The 18,799-nt window shown below is 38.8% G+C and overlaps 2 protein-coding genes across 2 annotated transcripts in view; one reads left to right on the top strand and one right to left on the bottom strand.

Moving 5' to 3' along the window:
* The first annotated feature begins 4,198 nt into the window (after positions 1-4,198).
* On the top strand, positions 4,199-9,668 carry RFXAP (regulatory factor X associated protein). The gene is made up of 3 exons (XM_063305688.1): positions 4,199-4,874; positions 6,621-6,728; positions 8,437-9,668. The coding sequence occupies exons 1-3, from the start codon at positions 4,383-4,385 to the stop codon at positions 8,548-8,550; spliced, it is 714 nt and encodes a 237-aa protein (XP_063161758.1). The 5' UTR covers positions 4,199-4,382; the 3' UTR covers positions 8,551-9,668.
* A 1,543-nt stretch (positions 9,669-11,211) lies between these two features.
* Positions 11,212-18,799, bottom strand: part of SMAD9 (SMAD family member 9) — a 39,556-nt gene continuing 31,968 nt past the window's right edge. Inside the window, exon 7 of the mRNA XM_063305687.1 lies at positions 11,212-17,474. Coding sequence (XP_063161757.1) covers positions 17,331-17,474 — 144 coding nt within the window. The 3' untranslated portion in view covers positions 11,212-17,330. The remainder of the gene's footprint in view (positions 17,475-18,799) is intronic.

Raw genomic sequence — 18,799 nt, 5'->3', positions numbered from 1 at the left:
AGGTGCTGTAATTTTGAACTATGGTTCGTTTCAAAGCCCATCTCTTGGAGTGCTTATACACATTGATTTACAAATCTCAGTTACAAAGGGAAACACTGTGATCAGTGGTGTGATTCACACATGCTGCCAAGCTGTAAACCATGTTTACAAATCACATGTTTACAAAGCCATGTTGGCATTACATTGAGCCAAACCATATTGATTACAGTATTTAGCCTCCCCACTGACAGCCCCGACCCTGCTGGCCTTCCAGAAGGTAGTGAAGACCTGGGTATTCCCCCAAGCAGTGAGACCAGGATATGAAGGGAGCTCTGGTGAGGCTGTGGCTGATATGTTGGTACTGAGATTTCTTAAGGGCCTTGGTCTAGTTTCTTTTTAATTGAATGTAAATGTGGTTTTTGTTTTCATCTTTGTTTGCTGCCCAGAGTTCTTTTGGTAGATAGGAAAATATATACATTTGTTTAATAAATGACCCTTTTTGAGTTTTATGTACATAGTATATACACTTTTATACACAAAGAAAACAACTCAATTATCAATAGATTATTTTGCCCAATTATAAAGATATTGCCAGTTAAGATAATCACCTCAATAGGAATATGTCAACAATAGTCTTACAGAAAAAAGCACTTTTTTTTTTTAAGGACAAAGGTACAAATGACATCTGAAAGAAGGCAGGAAATCGTTCCCCACTGCTCAGTTTGGGTTGGCTTTTCTGCTCACAAGCTAACCTGTTTTGTATAGTTTCTATATAAGTTTTATAAAATAAAATATTCAGCATCTTTTGCACTTACGTTATATAAATGTTCTGCAGCTGCTTTTGCCTGGGGTGTATAGTTTTAAAAGATGTTAAAGTGGCGTAGAACTATGGGACTTTTAAGGATATTGAGTTAGCACCATGATGAAAACTTCTATATATCTCCTCTATGAATCTAATATGTGCATATTTTCTACTTTCCCCACTTTCTCTGAAACTACAGGTAGTCCTTGTTTAGTGACCACAATTGGGACCAGCAGCCATGTTGTTAAGTGAAGTGGGAAATCACATGACAACAACTGTGCTTGTCTTTTCCTCACTCCTTGCAGGATCCATGGATAGCCATCTGAAAGCTCCTGCCTGTAACTGACAAGACTAATCAGTTTCACACCTTTCCCTTCTGTCTGCCTCTTAACAATTTTACTTCAGCTTCTCTTTTTCCCCACTCTCCCACCCTTTGGAATGCTCACTCTGGTGCTGGGATAATGAGCAAGAGGGAAATTAATTTTTGTATTTACGTTCATTGGAAAGGATTACAAGAGAGTAAGCAGGCACACAATGGAGAATATACATCGAAAGCATGGCACTGACAACAGCAGGAGTGAGCATGCTAAGCAAACAGCCTGGTGTATTCCCCATTGTGTGCCTTACTCTGTTGTAATCCCTTCCTCGCCAATCTTTCTGCTGTGTGTGTGTGGGGTGGGGGTGGGGGTGGGGGTGGGGGTGGGGGTGGGGAGAAAGGGTCAGGCAAAGGAGAGGTTACCTACAGAGATTTTTTTTCTTTTTACTGCCCTCGCTTATTTAAGCAATCTCTGCAAGGTGGGGGGAAACCCAATCAATCTATGTAGACAGTCTCTCCTGTGCCTTACCTGTTTCCCACCCCCCACAGAGTGGAGAGACTGGAGAGGAAGGGATTACAAGAGAATAAGCAGGTACACAATGGGAAATACACGGGGCTGTTTGCATAGTGCACTCGTGGCTCCCAGCGCCACTGCATTCCTTTCAATGTGTATTCCCCATTGTGTGCCTGTTTACTTTCTTGTAATCCCTTCCTCTCCAATCTCTCCACTCTGCAAGGGGAAAAAAGAAAAACAAGAGGTCAGGCAAAGGTAACACATACTGACTGTAATGGCAATCACATGACTGAGGGATGTTGCAAAGGTCACAAATGTGGGCATTGGTGGTAAAGTTATTTTTTCAGCACCGTCATAACTTTGAACAGTCACTGAACAAGGCAGTCAGTAATGAGGTCTACCTGTAATTGGACACACTACTACCACAGTGTTTATAATTTTGACAGCATTCTTGTGGTTTGGCACCTACAGAAAGGGTTTCTGGTTTCTTACTAAGCCTAGTAAGAAACCCATGCATAATACAGATTGTCACCTTCTATTTGGAAGAATAAATTAAACTATTCTCCACTCCTTATTTATAATTGAATCAAACTAGATATTATGATCCTCCAAAATGGTTGATTTGGGTTTCACCTAAAAATTAACTGTTCAGTTAAGAAATTGCTCATCCATTACCCCAAAACATAATTCTTTAAAAGCTGGGTAATCTATCGCATTATAGCTTAGAAAATATACCTTAGAAAAATATGTGAGTAAAGCTACCAATCACATATTAAAGCTACTATTCAAAGATAACCACTATTATTACAGGTTAATTAACCAGAAAAGTATAGCATTTTAGCCTTACTACTTCAAACTGGAAAAATGCACAACGAAAGCACTTTGAATTGGATTATTGCATTAACTGCTTATCACATTAGTTAAGTATATAAACAGAGTTGCTATGCAAGTTATTAATAAAAAGTAGGGTCCCTTGAGATGGAAATTCCTAGTCTTAGAGGCTAGGCTTATGATCCTCTTTCTGACTGTGTTCATTTGATTGCCTCAGGTTTGGCCTTTCTTCTGAAGCCATATTAGGGCTCCCATATCTGGCTGAGAAAATGCAGGAAAGAGATATAGAAAATGCTAACTCTTTGCTGCCATCTAGGGTGGTCTGGAGTTGTGCAGACCATATATGGACTAAGTTGTACCTGCCCAATATCCTGGTGATTTTGTTGCAGGTCAGATTGTGTAATGGTATGTGGGAAAAACCTTGGGAGATGAGGCAAAGAGATGCTGCCTAGGAACAGTCAGATAAGAGACAGCATAGCCTGCAACTGGATAGTGGGAGGGGAAGAGGTTCAGAAGGGATCCTCCCTAGTTTCTTGGGCTGTAAAGGAGACAGTGGGAGAATTGTACTTTCAGACTTGCAAGATTCTATTAATGTAGTTTTACAATTAAGTAGAACTAGCTTATCTGGTCGTGTTTTCTGTCTGGTTTACCTGGTAAGGCTGACAGATTGATACAAATCTGTGACCCTGCTTTGTATTTGGCTGCTATTTCCAGCTAAATGCCCTGCCATTTTGTTAGGTGCCTTTGTTCCTAAGAGTTCCTTGTTCTCTAACTTTTGCTGTCCTTTAAAAGTTGTAGCCTTTGGTTCTTTGTGTTCTTTACTCCTCTGTTCATAGTAACTGTTATCTATTGGATACTTTAATTAAGATCTAAGTACTTGTAAAAGTTATGTTTTCCTTTGCCCATTGTGACTGGCAAGTAATAGACCTTGTGATCAATATTCATGTTTTTGTGTTGAAGGATAAATGGGGGAGAATGTTGAACTATCATTCCTTCCAGTTTCCTATACAGGTAGTCCTTGGGTTATGATGGCAATTGGGACAGAAATTTCCATCACTAAGCATTGCAGTCATAAAGCACAACATCATGTAACTGCAATGGCAATCCCAGCAGTCTCCGTTGCTGATGTAACCCCAGGACTGCGCAGCTCATCAACTAAGGATCTCACATAACCACAATGTGGGAAGAGGTGGGAGTTTCAGGCAAGCAGGCTGGCAGGTGAGAGCTGCAAATGTTTTAATTGGATATTCTGCTATTCCGGATTCAGAGAATACAAATGTCTAAAATAGTTTCATGCCCTTCCATGATAGATCACTGGACATCTAGAAAGCTCTTGAAAACCTCTCTCTTTAAAAAGATTTGAACACTGAGGTGTAATATTGTACTCATACCTGGGACATACACTACTCACTCCAAGTTACTAAGCAGGGATTTCTGGCCAAACCTACAGCTCATGGGCAAAGAGTGGGAAACGCTACTTAATTCCTACATACGCACACGCCAATGCAAGCTTCTTGGCAAAAATATGAAGGTGGTTTGCCACAGCCCTTCCACTTCGGGCTTTCCATGCAGTAACCCGCTCGAAAATTACCTTCGCGGCAGCATCTGACGTTGCGCGCGCAAGCGACCGGCTTACCAACTCGGCAGCCGTCACGCTTCTGTACGCCGCAGATTTTTCAGTTTGCGTAGCCCACCGGTTTCCGGTGAAGAGAAGCGGAGGTGACGCGACCTGCTCTTGCGCCTGCGCACTAGCTACCGAGCTGTCACGGCTCGCTTTTCTGGTTTGCCGTTGCTGTGGCAGCCGCGGCCTTTGTGGCCTGGCTGCGAAGCGTTCGAACAGGACGGAGGCTCCGGGGAATACCAGCGGCAGCTCCGCCGCTTTCTCCTCCTCCTCCTCCCCCCCTTCTCCATCCCCGCCGCAGTCGCTCACCTTGCTGGTGATGCAGCCCTGCGGCGGGGACGGAGAGGCGGTGGGCGCCATGCTGCAGCCTCAGGTGGTGCAGCCCGCGCAGGCTGTCTCCAAGGCGCCATCCGCCCAAGGCGGAGTCATGCTCTTCTATGAGCTGGGGCCCGCGGGCGACGCCGAAGGGGACAGCGAAGCCGGAGGCGCTGGCGCGGAGGGTTCGTGCAGTCCTGCCGGTGGCCTGGAGGACCTGGACGACGAGGACGAGAGCGGTGCCCAGTTGGGGGGAGGCGGCGGCGGGTGCAAAAGCTGCACGTACGAGGGCTGCAACGAGACCACCACCCAAGTGGCGAAGCAGCGCAAGCCTTGGATGTGCAAGAGGCACCGGAACAAGATGTACAAGGATAAGTACAAGCGCAAGAAGAGCGACCAGGCCCTCGGAAGCGCCCCCTGCTCGGCTACCACCGCGGCGGCGGCGGCGGCGGCGGCGGCCGGAACTGGACTCTCGGGGAGCAGTGGGCGAGTTGAGGTGAGGTGAAGAGGCGGTCATGGCGACAGATTCCTTGGTTTTCTAACTCGTTGTCTAGGTTGAGTTCACATGGCATAAAATAGCCTACCTTATTAGGCGAATTTATCCAGTTTGGCTAAAGCAGAAAATGGGTTCGTTCAGTAAACCGGAGCTCGGTATTTGCAGGCATGATTTCTGAAAGCAGCTTACAGCAAAAAAACGCTTCTGTTACATATCGCTTCTTGTTTTTTCCACATAACACTGTAGTGGCAAGAGTCCCGAAGTTCCTTGGAGGAAATTCTCACATGTGCTGTTCTAAACGGGAGCCTGTACTAAGTTGTTATCATTTACTGGTAAAAGTTTGTTGATTGTGTTGTTGAGGCTATCTAGGAACATAACGCCAATCCATTCTGGTTGCGCTGGTGCAATTGCCTAGATTAACTTTCAACAACTAAGTATCACGTGTGTTCTGAACGGTCCCCTGTGCAAGCACTGAGTCATGTCTGACCCTTTGGGGGACGCTGCTTTCGCAACATTTTCTTGGCAGACTATATTGGGGTGGTTTGCCATTGCCTTCCCCAGTCGTCACCTTCCCCAGCAAGCTGGGTACTCATTTTACCAACCTCGGAAGGATGGAAGGCTGAGTGGACCTGAGCCGGCAACCCGAGAATCCAGCTTCCGCTGGGATCAAACTCCAGTTGTGGGGAGAGTTTTGATTGCAATACTGCTGCCTACCACTCTGTGCCTCACAAGGCTATCCGTGTGGCTACCTCAATTATTGTATCCTAAACTCACATCACTTTTTCTGGCCATCACTTGTTACTGTGTTTTCTATGATGAAACATGTACAACTCATCTGGATGAACAAGGAAACAGCTCTTGCTGAAACCTAGGCTTTCTGATAGTTTGCAAGATTAGTTTTAAATGAAGCTGCTGAGTGATTTTTGAACACTTGGGAAAGCTTTCATCCACTTGTGAAACTATAGGCCAGGGATAGCAGTATAAGACAGTTTTGTAAATGAAATTCTATTAAGTTTCTTAATAGAGTTTGTTTAAGTCAGTGCAGTTATAGCCTCATTGCTAGAGCAGAAGCTATTTATAAGGATAAAGGCTTATTTGATAGGATTCTTACATTTAAAATGTTTCTAATTTCTCAGAAGAATTTGACTTAAAAATTAAAATAGGTTTGGCATGACTATAGAAGAAACAAATTGTGGCTTCAGTGGAAGATAAGAGTCAGAATTCTTTCTTACTAATTTTTATTAGAGAAGTTTATCCTATAACAATTAGTTTCTAATGTTTATTAAAATAGGTTTATAAAAGTTACACAGTGTACGTACCATTCTGTGTTAAGTACTATAAATCATTTGCTTGATAAACTGTAAAATTAAATTTGTTTAGGGATTTGTTGACAAGTTCTGTTTTCAAAAGATGTTTTGCTATAGAGAGAAATGAAATAAATAATGCAGTGTTTCCCAAACCTGGGTAAAGTACCCAAAATTGGGTAGAAGTGGTTTTCCTTTAGGTAATAACACATGAATCCATTACCCATTCGCAACAGGGACATTTAAATTGACAAAGTGTTTTACCTACATTGGGTAAAAAGGACTTTCTGATAAATGGTTTTGGGTAATAAAGGAAAAAGTTTGGGAAGCACTGCAATAAGGGCTTCACTTACTAGGCTACCCCCAAAATAATGTAGATGTTTTCTAATGGGACAAAAACAATTTACTTTTTTTCTTTTTTTGTGTTGGTGTACATGCTAAGGATTGCACAGAAACTTCCGTTTCTGTATCAAAGCAAAGAACAGGTAATATTGGAGATCGGCCTGCAAAACCTACGCTTTTGGAACAAGTGCTAAACCAGAAAAGGCTGGTAAGTGCTATGATTAATTTCTGAAAAACTGCTTTATAAGATGAATATACTAGTAAATATGATAAGACTGTTCTGCTACATGTATTTTATAAGAGCAGATTAAGACAAGAAAAGTATTTGGTTATACAGTATGCTGTTAGCCCAAACTGTGAGTTTCAGGAGGTTGTTGCACTGTAACTCCTAACCTCCCTTGCTGCTTACTATTGGCCAGGCAGGCTGTTGCTGCTGGAAGTCATAGTTTTCCAGATATTGCTGAATTATATATTTTCCATGCCTGCAACAGTCAATAACCCAATATATTCTAGAAGTGCTCTGTTTAAATTGGGAAAGGTGAAACTTCTAAAATGAAGAAATAGCAGGACAGCTCCAGCATCTGCAGTACTTGTTGGCCCTGTTCACAAAACACAAATGATTCAATCATCCATCTCCTAATTATATAACTCATTTTTCTGCACTAGCAGTGCATGACCTGTGATAGTTGCCAACTGTTTTTATAGTCCTCTCAGCTGGTGCAGAGGGACGCGGTGGTGCTGCGGGTTAAACCGCTGAGCTGCCGATCGGAAGGTCGGCGGTTCGAAACCGCGCAGCGGGGTGAGCTCCCGTTGCTCGTCCCAGCTCCTGCTCACCTAGCAGTTCGAAAACATGCAAATGTGAGTAGATCAATAGGTACCGCTTCGGCGGGAAGGTAACGGCATTCCGAGTCGTCATGCTGGCCACATGACCCGGAAGTGTCTACGGACAACGCCGGCTCTAAGGCTTAGAAACGGAGATGAGCACCGCCCCCTAGAGTCGGACACGACTGGACTTTACGTCAAGGGAAACCTTTACCTTTACCTTTACAGCTGGTGCAAAGGAGTTAGGAACCTGCATCTTCCTGCATGCTCCTCCAGAGCAAAAACAGAAAAAATCACACTGGTGTGATCAGGATTGGCACCACAGTGGGGAGCGTACTCATACTCTGTTTCTGCCATCCTCTAACTCCCTCCCCCGGCATGCAGATGGAGGAATATGGAAATTGGAATGGCAGTAGAGATTATGCTTCTAAAGAGACTCCACGGTTTTTGTGGGTCTTGAGATATTGTTTCTATCTTAGAAGAGATAAGGGGTAGTTAACTCCTGACCAGTAGTCTGCAGAGCAAGGCCACTATAGATCACAGTGTATCCCAGGAGCCCTTAAGTTCAAAACTATATGGGATCTGATAAATAAAGGCAAAATGTTAAGAATGGGAAAGAAAGCTAAACTAATGGGTAAAGAAAAAAATAATAGTATTAATTATTTAATTGGTTTATCTCACTGAATGCAATAGTATGTCTATTGTGGTCATGGGGCAACTCTGCATGTTCTGTGCCAGCCTTTCTCCACTTTTTGACCCTGGAGGAACCCTTGAAATATTTTTCAGGACTCAGGGAAGCCCTGCACATTCAGGCTCAAATATAAGCCAGAAGTTACAAAATCACTACATTCGTTTCATGGGTGGGCCTATATATATGCATGAACAGTGTTCTTAAACTAAAATACAGAATGAAACATACCTCTTTAATGTGAAGTTGCCTGAATTTGAAGTAATTTTTTAAATAGTGATCTCCCAGGGAACCCCTAATGACCTCTCGCGGAACCCTAGGGTTCCACAGGGCCCTGGTTGCGAAACCCTATTCTGTGCAGTGTCAGGGTTGGAACTGGTGTACTTGTATTTTTGTTTCTATCTAGTCACTTCTAAGAAGTCCTGAAGTTGTACACTTTCTGCAGAAACGACAACAACTGCTAAGTCAACAGGCATTGGAACAAAGACAACAACAGTTTTCAGGAGCACCAATGCAATAGCAACGGTTTCATAGCAGAAGTAAACACTGTTATAATGGGGTCTACTGAATTCCTGTAACTGTTGTAGATGGCTTCATTTTCTGTATTACCCATTTGTCTTTTTGTTTTATTTGAAAATGATGTTTAACACTTATTTTAAATTGTTTTTATGAGCTTTGTGCAGCTTTTCCCTTCAATTAAAAACTTCCATTGATTAGTTTTGGAAGTTATATTGATGTTTTTGGGAAAAATAAACGGAGAGCAACCAATAAGCTGCTTTTTATTTTATGCAAAGTAACCTTGCATAAAGTTATTATTTTATGACATTCATTAAAGAAAACTATAGTTACTTTCTATGGAAGTTTTAAATAGTGAACTTTGAGCCACTCCAGTAACTTCTTGCTCAGGAAGCCAAATCTGAGCTTATTTTACTAACTGGGGGACTGCAGCAAGATTTGGTTCACAGTTCCATTACTGTTGTTAGATTTGTCTCCTGGGCAATCTAATTGTTAATTTCTATATTACATTATAAATAATGTGTCCCAGGTTTGTATTAATGTTATGTACATTTTGTACACATGGGTGAATATTCAGTGTATTTCAGTATATTACTGCCAGGATTCATTAAGAGGCATTTATTTGAATTTATTTATATTATTGTTGCATTTTAATGACTTATTTGTACTAAGGGACACCTATAGTTTATACAAGACTATATTAAAGCATCATTTTTGTATATTTGTAATTTTTGAACTCTTTTTGAACATACGTAGTTTTTTTAAAAAACCTTTTGTAAAATGTCATTTATTTAAGTTAATTTTTTACATCAGACTTTTAAAGGATTTTGTAACTGTATATATTAGGCTGACTCCAGTCTTAAGTCATACTGAGATCAATAGAACTAATCAATCCAAGGACTCAGTGATGTTAGTGATTATATTCTAAGTCTGAATCCAAGCCATTGTGTATAATTGGTATTGTCTTCTGTGTTACCACGATCCTGATTAGCTTAGTATCTCTCAGCAAAGAACTTCTTTGTATTTATGGAAAAAGAAATCCTAAGCTGTGTCAAGAAATGCAAATTTAAAACATGGTGGATTTTTTTATTTTTTCCTTTCTACATTAAACGTTTAACCAACTATTTTGGGTAATTTTTTCAATACTGTTTGAAAGAATAGTTACAATTCAACTGCTGGTTATATTAAACATTCTGTTTCATTGTCCATTTCTGTATACGCAATACAAGATATGACCCATAATGGAGTATATTTTGGTGTAGCAAAGCTTACATGGTGAGTCAAGCTGCTCTTACGCCACTACCAAACCATCTTTATTAAGTGAGAATTCCTAGCCCTACTGCAGTTGAAATTACTTTAGAAATGAGTCCAAGCCAGTAAGCTTCAAGAAAGGAGCTTCCAGGAAGCAGATGTACAGGGGGAAATGAGAGGGCTGATTGGTCTCAGACTTTCATGAGATACCCCCATTAACTCAAATACTGTGTTTGGGATAGATGCAAAAAAGGGCTATAATGAAACTCTTAATGCAGTTGAATATTACATATAACTAAAAACTATACAAATATAGTGATATGTGCACGATAAATACATTTACTGCTATTGAACTAAGATATAGTATATGTACTTCAAGCATCAGTAGTTCATTAGCATTCCAATTTTATACCTGAAACAACTGTATGAAAACAATCATTTTTAAACAGTAAAAAATAGAGATGAGTTTACAATTTTACTTCTAGGCCAACTGAAGGATATTTGGCAGTGTCGGCTAGCTTTTTATACAGTTAGTAATGAGAAATGGGCAACAAATTTGTTTATAAAGAGAAAAAAAAATTGACAGATCTCCTGGACTGCTTTTCTTGATTGGAATATGGTGTTACATATTTAAAACAGCAATGGTATGTGCTTGTTAAATTAAAAGTTTTAATTTTACATTATTTTGAAGATGATGTAGCATTACTATGGTAAAACTTAATTTTTTTCATAAAGTACTACAAGCAAAATAGATTAAATTATGTATTTCACATTCTGCGTGTGTCTTTTATCAAATTACTTACACAATTACAATAATAAAACAATTTTCCTGGAACTATTTTTTAATGTGTAACATTAGTAACATTTGTAGAAATCCATGTTGGTACTTCAACTATAAAAGAAACTGTAATGTAATGAGCAACCAGTCCTAACATTCCCTATCAATCAGACTGCCATTCAGGAAATCCTTCTATTGTTAGTATATTTCTCATTCCCTAGTGACATAATCTCTTTAAAATTGGCCAAATCTAAAAATAAAAGCTATAGCAAAATTTATAGAATAACTTTGCTAGTGAAAAATTGTTGTAATCTTATTGAACTTTCTGCGATATGATATTAACATTAACACAAAAAATGTTCCTTGGGGCAACTCCACTGTCAAAGTGAAGGAAAATTGCTATTTTTTATTTCATTATGACCAGAAGTGTACAGAAGTATTCTGTCTGCATGCACAGAAGTAGATAAGAGTATTAGTATGTGTGAGAATTCACCCCCCAAAATGACCAGGGGTGGGGTATTTCTATTTCTGAAGAGAAAATAAACAGAAATACTGTAGGGTCATTACTGCAAGCATACTAAGGCATGTCTGCTCACATCTTACAAAATGTTACAATTTTATTTTTTATAGTGAGGATGAAGAGAATTATTTTAGTTATATTAAATATTTCTTTAAAAATTATTTGCTTCTAAAAAAAATGAAGTTCTGTGAATATACTGCGACAAAGAAAATGGTTAGTGCAAGTAGGCTAAGAGTATTGGGCAATGCAAAGGGCGAAGAATTAAACATTGGTGGGATCTAGACGTTTGTGATTATTTTAATTGATTCAGACAGAGTTTATGGTAACAGTTCTACACATGAATAATCACAAATAATTGCATAGATTCTTGTTCATAATAATGGAATACCATCAGATCCTCAAAAGAGATTATTAGTTTAGAAGTTTAGAAATAATTTATCTATCATAATTGAAGATGGAAAATTTTATCTTAAAGTGGATGTAAACATATTGTTGCAAGTGTTTAGTCATTAAAAATTTATCATAGTTGTCAACATTACAGTCTTGATTTGCCTTTTTGATCAGAGGAAGAGGAGGGCATGATTGGGCTGTGGCCTTGTTTGAAGAACAAAACTAAAATACTAGTTCCTAGCTTCATGCTGTAGAAACAAATGTCTGTTCTGCTATCATGACTGAAAATGATAGTTTGTATCTCCAAATGAGCTGAGTTAAACCTATGAATAATTTTAATTTTTCTTATTTTATTAAATCTGTAATAACAATCCTAAATTGTATTTTTGTCTTGGCAGTTAACCATAATTTAAAGCTCTGTCTAGTGTTTGAGGCATTTATTGTAGTTTCAGCTTGTAATTCATTGCCCATTTATCTGGAACTAAGCCCTATTTAATTCAGTGGAATTCAGTTCTGAATAGACATGTACAATATTTCATATCAGTACCAGAGTCCTTTATTTATTTATTTCATTATATTTAGACACTGCCTGACTCCAAGGTGATACTGGGTGGCTCACAATTTAAAACAAAGCTACAATTTACAAAATACAATATGAACAAAATACAATATAAGCTATAAGCATTCATCTGAACGATGCACTATATATGCAAAACCACATCTAACAAGGGGACAAGTGGTCTAGATAATTTCCCTTCCTCCAGAGTTCTCTGTAACTTCAGTCTGACACCTTGTCAACAATGTTCCCTACAGAATTGTTAGGTATAAGGATAGCTTCTTGAGGCGGCACACCACAGCCTCCTTCAAGGCTGAAGGCACCACTCCTCTCAAAGCTAACACCACAGCATGGACTCAATTAAAAGTCACCTCCCTGGCCATCTTAACAACCCAACAGGGACCTGGATCTAATAAACAGGTGGCTGAATGAACAGTTCAGAGAATCTTGTCCTTTTGTCAAGGGTCACTGACTTAGACTCATCCCAGTTGCATAATGAGACTGAGCCCTAAGCACCTAAATTGGACCTGCCCAGTTGAAATCCAACTCCAAGCGGATCTGAGCGACTATATCTGCCAAACAGAATATTCTTTACTGTGGCCCTGCAGATGATCCTGTGACCTGTCTCTCCCCAGCAGGGACCAGGTCACCCTAAAGATGGCCATTGGGCAACTATCAGCAGATGCAATAAGGGTGGAAAAATATTGTTATTTCATTGCCCTTATCTCCATGAGGTAATCCCAAATATGGATTCTTACCCATGATCAATCAGACTGGCTTTGTTCTTCAGTATTCTCTAGGCATCTCTTCTTGTGCTTTATCTCCCAGTTCTTCTTGGTAATCCAAGGCACATCCTGGGATTGATGCACAGGGAGAGATGCACTGCAGCAATACAGTCCAAGGCCTCCCTCTCTAAGGCCTCAACTGAACTACCCATCGGATCCCCAGGGAAAATGCCAAGCTCCCTCTGGAATCCCATTAGGCCCATCAGTTGCCTGATGGCATGCTGATCAAATAGGCTCCATCTTCCCACAAAAGGGGTGGGTGGAGATGACACCATCTGACTGAAAACTGAGTGATCTGTCTGTCCACAGCAATGGATTGATATTTACTTACTTATTATTCAAATTTATATTATCGCCCATCTCCCCCCCAAAAGGGGGGACTCCTACTAACGTTCTCCATTACTGGATCACAGTGCAATGACCTCAAGGCAAAAAGTAGATCTAGTGTGTGGCCACTGTCAAATGTTGGGCCATAAATGACTTGGGAAAGGCCTGTGATTACTATGGAGGCCATGAATTCCTGAGCTGACCTGGCCTCAAGATTCTGTTAATGCAACCTTACAATAAAGATAGAACTAGTACTCATAGTTGTACTTCTTGACTGGGCTACCTTACAAGGCTAACACTTCCCTGCACACATCACACTAAATGTCCCTATCAACCTATCCCTCACAAGGCTCCCAGCACTCTTGGCCTCTCCTGCAATAAGCACTTAGTGGCCTCTGGGGAATCAAGCCCCCATGGCAGGTGGCCCAAAGTGCATCCCACCACCCCACATTCCCCCACCTGCTCCCACCATTTACTCCATCCTCCCAGGCCAGAGCACCCATTCACTGAACCTCGTAACCCACACCACATGTAACACATACCAAATGCCCCTGGGCATCCCACTCCTCACTTTAGGATTATTCATCCATGTATGGTTCAGTCAATAAAATCCCATTCTAGCCTAATTTAAGGAAAAAGGCTTCAAGAGTAAATAGGTGCTACTCTTACTCTTGTCTTAATTCCATTATGAGGGGGGGAACCCATCACGTTCATTACTTTTGATATGCTACCAATTCTGATACTTGATCTAGATTTATATTACAAGTAGTATATACAATAATTATTTAGGTAATACCTCCTCAAAGCACCTATTTTTCAGAGCACTGCTTGCTCTACTCAGATGCTTGGATGTTTACATGTGTTGCTAGCTGGAGATTTTGTGGGAAAATGTATTCAATCCATTACAAAGTAATGATGATACAAGAAAGGCACTGTAAATAGCGTTTTCCTTTAATTTTCCACATTCTGAAAACATCATTGCTTCTCAAATTTTAATTTATGAATCTAGGTTGAAACCTTTGTTTAAAAAATTTAATGTCTTTTAAGAGAGCCAGTGGTTTTCCCTATTTTTACCCACACACTTTATTTGGACACCTAAAGAGAGTTTTAGTCATTCTTTTCAATGGGTCAACCTCCAAGTATGAATATGGATCCTGCCTGTTTTGAAGAGTGCATAGTTCTGCAGATACTTATCAAGTATCCATACTTAAATAAATCAGGGAAAATTTGTAGATTTTATTCAGAATGTTTTAGGTTGCAATCCTGTATATATATATTTTAGATTGCAATCCCAATAATCATGCAATGGTCTGAAACACATCTTTGAAGAGTCCAAGTAGAACTCAACCTTGCTAACTTGATTATAGCTGCAGCAGAAACTACATGGTTTCCTTGACCCTGAAGCTCTAATATCAGTGGGTTAAGGTTTAGATTTGTAGGGTCCATCCTTGTTAACAGCTATACAAAAACATCTGGATACAGAAAGATCTATCTAAAGGGACCATTTTTATGCAGGCTGAATCAGCTGAATTATGAAAGAAGTGGTCATATGAATGTTTCAACTGCAATTCAGCAGTAAATATTTTTCTGTATGTGCTGCATTCACCCACTTTTCATGGCTGAACAGGGCTCTTGGTTTACAAGTTCCCAGGATAGTTCTTTTACATTGTATTCTGATATTTTAGCTATTTCTTTCCTGTTCTGTTAATCCTTATTCTACCTATTCCAGAAATATCACACTGGATATCACACTGCAGTAGATGTCATTGAGATTTTTATTTGAAACAGCATTTTTGATTTATGTTTATAAATGTGTTGTTCACAAGTGTATAAAGGAACTACTATGAATGCATATCCTAACAAATATTATGCACTGTTTACTTTATGACTGTGTTCACACAAAACACTGTGGTTAAGTTACCCATGGTTTACCCAACCAAATTTCTTCTATATATGTAATACCTTAAACTATAAATTGGACAAGTAGGCTGGGTTTGCACTATACAGTAAGCTAAATATAATTAGCTAGTTTGTGGTTCAGTGTGTCATGCAAAGGCAGCTTATGACGAATACATATGCACCTTTTTTTTCTAAGCCAGTTTTATCCCTTTTGTAATGTAATATTGATTCTGCACATACAGTTTCGTTAAATTGTAAAACTTAAGAAGGAATGAAATTCAAAAGTAGCTTATCATAATTCTATAGGGCTTAAGACTTACTCTTTCATTTTATTATTAGTCTTAATTTAGGTTTTTCTTCCAGCTGCACTAGATTTACCTGTAAGCAGAAGGTAAGATTTCAAACATCTAATTCAATTGATTATAGTTCACAAAATTATATTCACCTGGAAGGTGCTATAGGATACCTCTTTGGCAGTGCTATGAAGCTATCCCTTTGATACAGTTATAGTTGATACATTTTAGCAATGCAATTGAATAATAAAACTTCTAATAGAACCACAGTCTTTATCAGTTTTCCAAAACTTATCTCCTGCCAAATCTTTAATTCTTCAAAAGACATCCCACAGAACCATACATATAGGAGACCTAAATCCCACTCTCATCCTCTTAAGGTATTTTGCTTTCACAATCTGATGTCATTAACCTATTTTTCTCCATAAATCACTTGCTTCTAGGTTAGCAATGGAGGGGGAGGTATCTATCTGTCAAAGGGTTGGACTTGACAGGGGTACCCCAGAGGAAGACTATTTTTTAAAAAAAATAATAATAATTCAGTAATAGTACATTCAAGGACAGGACACTGAGCCAAACTGATGCTCTAATTAGCAGAATTGTACAAAGATGCTGTACTTAGACTTAAGTATTTAAGTGCTATCAGATGATTTTCCTCTTCTGGCAAATGCATTTTCAGTTTTGTTATTACACTCAATCCCTTTTGCACACTGATGCAGCAACTCATACTTTTGGGCTATTCCAGTGTATTTCTTATCATTCAGTATCCATGTACAAAATGACTCATCAAATAAGTAACAGGTTAAACTGAAGCAAAGGTTAGCACATATTAACAATATATGAATTAGCTTCCACTCAGGATCATTGCAGATGACAATTACCCTCACTGATTATGCTTATCAATAACTAGGATGAGTGGGAGGAAAGAAGTAATATTTTTACTGAAATACTACACAATTTACTTTGTAAATGATTAAGAGTTTGAGTGAAGTTTGGCAACATATGAATCTGAAGATACAACTATGTTTTGTATTAAGCAAATTGCAGTTGCCAATGGTCAACTCTACATTTTTAGTATCAAGGCCCATAACATCCAAGGACAATTATTCATGTCTTGGGGTTAAGATGTTGTATACGTCTTCCCTTCCACTGCAGCTGAAGTATGTGTGAAGGACTACAGTGCCCTGCTAGCTGGGCAGAAGTAAGTCATTCTAGATGTTACAAAGAATAGATTTTAAACATTTTAACCATAGCAGCTTCAAATACCCTCTTCCCACCCTGCCTCATTGTCACTGAACAACATAAAGAGGAATCAGGAAAACACACAATTTAGTAATTCTGGGAATTAGATAGGTGATTTTTTTTTTTGTACCACAGAGCAGGAGGTATAGTTCAGTCTCAGCTTTCTCTTCCAAAGCAAGGATAGAGATACCTGGTATTTGGAGGAGGTTGCATTTGCAGGCTTATAATTGTTACTCAACTGTGCAAAATGCAACCTATGTAATCACAAACAATATAGTTTTATCTTAAGATCCACATGCCAGGAACAAAATGGAGAAGCACAGATACTTTGATCTGAGTTTCCAGAAGCATCTGCATGATGGTATCAAGAAATTGTCCCTGTGGATTCTAGACAATACTACTTGCTCCATTTGAAAACAGCATTATTATTTGCAAATTTAACTTCGATATATAATTATTTTACAAGGTGCGAGCAACACTGGTCTCATTCCATACCAAAAAATAGGCAATTAGGCATATTTCTATAGCTTCATCAATAGACAGAACACAATGGAACTTACTACCATCTTATTAACTAATAAAACATGTAATACAGCATGAAAAACACTAATAGTATCATATATATACACACAAACCCACACACATACACAGTCATATTTATAGCTATATACAGAAATTTAGGGGAGAATCCTACGAGCCAAGGCCTGAAGCAGTATTCGTCCCCTAGCGTGTGGAGATGATTCTTACGAAACAGAGGAAATTGGATTATGTGGGGAACCCATCTGTGTCAGCACCTTATCTAGCCATTGCAAAGGTCCATGAAGATGGATCTCAATCCAACATGGAGTACTGGTAACATCCTGGCGATGGTATTCAGCTCCCCATCCCTGCAAAAGAGACAAATAAATGGCAAAGGATCAAAGAGATCATTGCTGTATTCTCCATTCCATCCAAGAAAACTCTGCTGTATCCAGATGGAAATGTCTGCAGTATTTTTAACCATTCTTCATATAAAGAATGGTTATACATTCATGTGTTTGCACTTTCTTACATCTTTTAGAAACACTGTTTGTGGAATTAAATAAATGTCACTTAAAAGGATTTTAGTCAAGTACATGAACTACCTTTCCTAGGAAAACTTTGTGCTTGGAAGTAATAAGAAATAATACAATTGTGGATTGCTGATTCATACAAAGCATGATGTTTAATTCTGCCCACACAGTATGTGAATAGAACAAAACCCTTATGAGCTTTCATATATTTTTGGCTATGTGTAAAAATGTGGATGAGTAATTGAGACAATTGTTACTGCTGTTTTAAAAGCAGATTGTTTTACGATCTCATTTTATATTTTTGATATATTTTTGATTAGATATTGTTTATGACAGAATGTTTAACGTTTATCTTCTATTTGTAAGTGGGAAAAATATGTGATGCATGTAATAAAAATATATGGACTTGGCGCAAATCCCAGCATTAGTATTCAACAACTTATACAGCACCCTTCAGCAAAGATGAATGAAGGAAACTGAGTTTAATTTGGAGTTACATCTCTCAAACTCTTGATTCATTAAATGGTTTTCCATCTCCCTCTGGTGGAGGCTTGATCATTTCAGGTTGATTCATTCTTTTCCTACACAAAGCCACACAACACTGTAGTTTTAATTACGCCACTTTTTGAAGATGTAGTGATTATTCCTGGGAGTAAAGTCTCTATAATGTGGTCTCTCAGAATGGTAGAATCCTTGGTTATGTTTTCAAAGGGAAACTTGAATCTAAAGAGAGTGCCATATAATCACAGTACAGATACCAGTATACTGTAAAATGCCTTTATGGCATTTTAAGCAGATATACCATCTTCCAGAAATCAAGCTGAGAATAAACTTATTCTTCCAGGTTAAAACTGAGGGAACCATGCAAAACCAATCTGGCTTGTTTGCCTTCTTCTTAATAAACATAACTATTATTAATTAATTAATGATTATTTCAATTTCGACGCTATTCAACTCCAAGTGACTCTGCAGTGTAATTTAATTTTAACTGTTGTACTAGCCTTGCTTATTGTTTTGTTCTGATTCTACACTCTTTGTAGTATGACTTATGCATGCTATTCAAAAACTTAATAAAGCCCTTGACTGCTCAAAAAAGGATGCACATTTCTATTCTAACACATTAGGACAATAAAAAATGAAAAATCTACCACACCATTTTT

This window comes from Candoia aspera, chromosome 5 (assembly GCF_035149785.1).
Source record: "Candoia aspera isolate rCanAsp1 chromosome 5, rCanAsp1.hap2, whole genome shotgun sequence".
NCBI classification, from domain to species: Eukaryota; Metazoa; Chordata; class Lepidosauria; order Squamata; family Boidae; genus Candoia; species Candoia aspera.
This window is presented reverse-complemented; position numbering and strand designations above follow the sequence as displayed.